This window comes from Pocillopora damicornis, chromosome 12 (genome assembly GCF_964200805.1).
Source record: "Pocillopora damicornis chromosome 12, jaPocDami1.2, whole genome shotgun sequence".
NCBI lineage: Eukaryota > Metazoa > Cnidaria > Anthozoa > Scleractinia > Pocilloporidae > Pocillopora > Pocillopora damicornis.
In genome coordinates this window covers 18,386,798-18,390,491 of record NC_142681.1, presented here as the reverse complement: position 1 = coordinate 18,390,491, position 3,694 = coordinate 18,386,798, and the positions used below count along the sequence as shown (strand labels likewise).

The following is a 3,694-nucleotide window of genomic DNA, read 5'->3' as shown; positions in this document are numbered from 1 at the left end:
GCTGTAACAAAGATATCATTAGTGTAAGTGTAAGCGAACTTGATTTACGGTTCTTAATTTACGGTTTTGGTTACTGAAACAGAATAGGTGCGTTAATTGGAAAAGGGGGCGATTAGAATAAAGGCACTTACCGACAAAAACAAATTTGAGGGGGGAGGGGGGGGTCGCTTATCAGAGAGAGAGCACTTATTATATGGAGGACGATAAATCAAAATTATTATGGTAAACAATTTCCAGTAGATCTCTTGTTTCATGTCAACAACTGAGGCGTTGCTCGGTAATTTGACAGAAATGTCCGTCATAAATGTATGTTACTGTTTCCAAATACTAACCAGGGTCATGGTTTTGCAAAATAACATATCAGCCCGGAGTAGATTACGTAGCTCGTCATTGCGTGACGGGAGGAGCCTGCAAAGAGTTCAGCGGTGCTATCCTAAAGAGGCAAACTGTTGCTATTGTTGAGTATTATAAGTTGTTTCTCACTATATGAGGAAAAAACTGCCGAGGATACCGAAGCTGGAACATAGCAATGGCTGCTGAAGACAACTGGCAGACAAAACTCCAAACTATCGTCGAGAGAACCGCGTTTATTTTCAACAACGAGATGCTAAGCGACGTGAAATTTGTGGTTCCTGTGACGAGTGGAGAAAGCGAAAGTACGAAAGTGATCCCAGCTCACAAGTTTGTGTTAGCAATCAGTAGTCCTGTGTTCTTTGCTATGTTCTATGGTCAAATGGCGGAGACCAAAGACGCTATCGAACTACCTGACTGTGATTACGACAGTCTGTTAGAGTTGTTTCGTTTCCTCTACTGCGACGGAGTGACTTTAAGCAAAAGTAATGTAATGCAAGTGATTTACTTGGCGAACAAGTATATGGTGCCTTCACTCGTTGAGAAGTGCAAAGAATATCTCCGCAACAATTTGACAGCAGCAAACGTGTTTAGCATTCTGCCATACGCCCAGAAATTTCAGGACAATAATTTGGAGGAACAATGCTGGAAAGTTATCGAGATTTTCACAGAGGAGGCTGTGACGTCAGACGACTTTGTGACAGCTGAGAGATCTGTTGTTGAATCTCTCGTGAAGAGTGAAGCGTTGAGTGTGACGGAAGTGGAACTGTTCAAAGCTGTTGATCGCTGGGCCACAGAGGAAGGAGAACGACAGGGACTTACACTTGATGGAGAGACGAAGAGACAATTTCTTGGAGAGGAAATCGTGAAAGGAATTCGCTTTCCGTTGATGTCATTAGCGGAGTTTGCTACGGTAGTCGACGACACTGCTATTTTATCTAGGAAGGAGACAGGCGACATGATGAAATACTACGGCAATGTCTTGAAAAGCCCTTTACCATTTTTGCAGGGAGCAAGGAGGGAGCCACCTGGATTTCGAGTCAACAGATTTAACAATTATTGTAAGCCAACTACGGGCCCAGGTTGGAATTACATTAATGGCTTCCCTGACAGAGTTCTCTTCTCCGTGAACAAGCCTATTAAGTTGCTTGGAATTCAACATTTTGGTTCTGACGGTAGCGAGCACACAGTCTCCACTGAGGTCAAAGATACAGCCACTAGTTTAACTGTTATCAAACGATCAGGAACATTTACTTTAAAAAAGGAGACGAACAATAATTATTATGGCTTTTTTGTTTCGTTTGGTAACCTGATTTGCTTGGAAGAAAATAAGCAGTATACGCTAGAGTCACTTATCAACGGTCCTGCATCATGGTACGGAATACATGGGCGAACATCTGTTGAAGCAAGAGGAGTGCAATTTACTTTCAGTGATCCAACAGGTACTGGCAACGGCACCACCGTAAGAGAAGGCCAGTTTCCAGCTTTTATTTTCATCTAAACTGTATCTGTATCCACGTACAGTTGATATCAATATCCTGACTCAGTTAGTTTTTGCCAAATTGGTCACAGTATTTTTTCACTGGTTATTACAGCAAAAATATGCCAAGCCTTGCTAACAACATGAATTAATAGATAATAACAATTTTGTGATAACCTTAACCCTTGTTACCCTAAGAGTGACCAGCATCTTATTTCCCTTACAGTAATCACGTTGCTAGATCGTTTGTTAAGATGATGAGAAAGTAGGAAATGAACGCCAACCTAAGAAATTATGATTGTTAAACAAATTCTCCTCATCAGTACCAAAGGAAATGTATAGAAAAGAGTATGGAGAACATGGATTTTGATGTTAAGGTGTAACGGGTTAAGTCATTGAAATAGTGTCATGGAGACTCAGTTATTGTAGCTCAGAGCTTATCAAGTCTATTTACAGATAAAGTTTTCACTATAATAAATAAAAATGATCATAAAAGAATTTGACAATCTTTCTTAGTTTTGAAATTAGCCAGTGATATCTGGTCTTTTGGTGCAAGGTTTACCCCCAGTAATTTCTGTATGAAACAAGCTTTATCAACCCTTTCTCTCAAATCCTTTAATCTTTTCATAACGATCATCCTCTATCTTCTCCTTACGGTATCACTGCTGAATACAACGTTAAGGGGGTACTCGTTATTTATCGCCGGGGGGGGAAGGGTGTGTGGAGTTTTTTTGTGTGGGGGGATCACATGGGTTTTAGGGGGCACCGAGGAGTATAAAGGGGGGGGACTACAGAGAAGTGACTCCCAATTAACTGACCATGGAGGGGAATCATAAGAATATTACAGAGCCTTATGGGGAGATCAGCTGGATTTTTATTGTGACACAACCAAGATCCTTCAATCCCCTTCACCCCCCACCCCCGCAGGCAATGAAATAATTATTTTCTCATAATAAGTTAAAGTTGAGATCATGAAAATGGAGAAGGTGATGGTTAACTGAAGAAGATCTTGATTACAAAACAAATTCCTCTTTGTTCGTACCATGTTAAGAGAACAGTATGGAGAATATGCATACAAATAATCCTAGAAACTCCCCCCCCCACCCCCACCCCACCCCCACCCCCTCACCATCTCCCTATTTGATAACACTTCCCTGAAGTGATCTATAGGTTTTTTAAAACTCTTATTTTAAAGACTCCGAGTTCGCAGATTATTCCTCTTGACTATTTTTTTAACCTTCTTTCATTAAATGATCTGATGGAGTAACACTTGTGGCCACCGGTTTGATTACGGCTGGAGTAAATTAACAGATAAAAAGCACCTTGTATCACCGACACAACAATTTGTAAAACGCAGTTTAATAAATATAAAATCTATTGAAAGGATTGTCACTAACTTTCAAATATACATATAAGTAATAGTTCTTTTACTATTCAAATATGGTATTAAAACTGACGAAGAATGCTGCTTTTGTGGGGAAAAAGACTCAATCGATCACACCTTTATTCACTGTCCCTTTACGAAATCATTCATACAGAAAGTCATTCGGTGGTTTAACACAACGTACAATTCACAGTTCTCTCCAACTACGGAGGAACTTTTATTCGGAATTACCTCCAACTTAAACGAGAATAGTACCACCAAGAAATTCGACTACGTCACACTATTCATGCGTTATTATATCTATAGTTGTAAACTTAACAACAAGCCCATTGTCCTCCACGACTTTGTGAATGCAGTTCACCAAAGGGACCTAATTGAAAATACCGTCAATAACTAGCTCCTGACAAATGCGGTTAAAATATCTCAACTCTCTTTAAAAAATACAAAATAAAATAAAAACAAAATTTAAATAATAAAAA

At 39.6% G+C, this 3,694-nt stretch overlaps 1 protein-coding gene across 1 annotated transcript; it reads left to right on the top strand.

The window, feature by feature from the left end:
- Window positions 1-436: 436 nt before the first annotated feature.
- On the top strand, window positions 437-2,329 carry LOC149036828 (BTB/POZ domain-containing protein 3-like). Its single transcript, XM_089189000.1, has one exon. It carries the CDS (start codon window positions 530-532, stop codon window positions 1,850-1,852), a length of 1,323 nt encoding a protein of 440 aa, XP_089045126.1. The 5' UTR covers window positions 437-529; the 3' UTR covers window positions 1,853-2,329.
- The last annotated feature ends 1,365 nt before the right edge of the window (window positions 2,330-3,694 follow it).

What these genes read in the sequence shown, in the direction of transcription:
- LOC149036828 (XM_089189000.1), top strand. Translation starts at nt 530, where the DNA reads ATGGCTGCTGAAGACAACTGGCAGACAAAACTCCAAACTATCGTCGAG.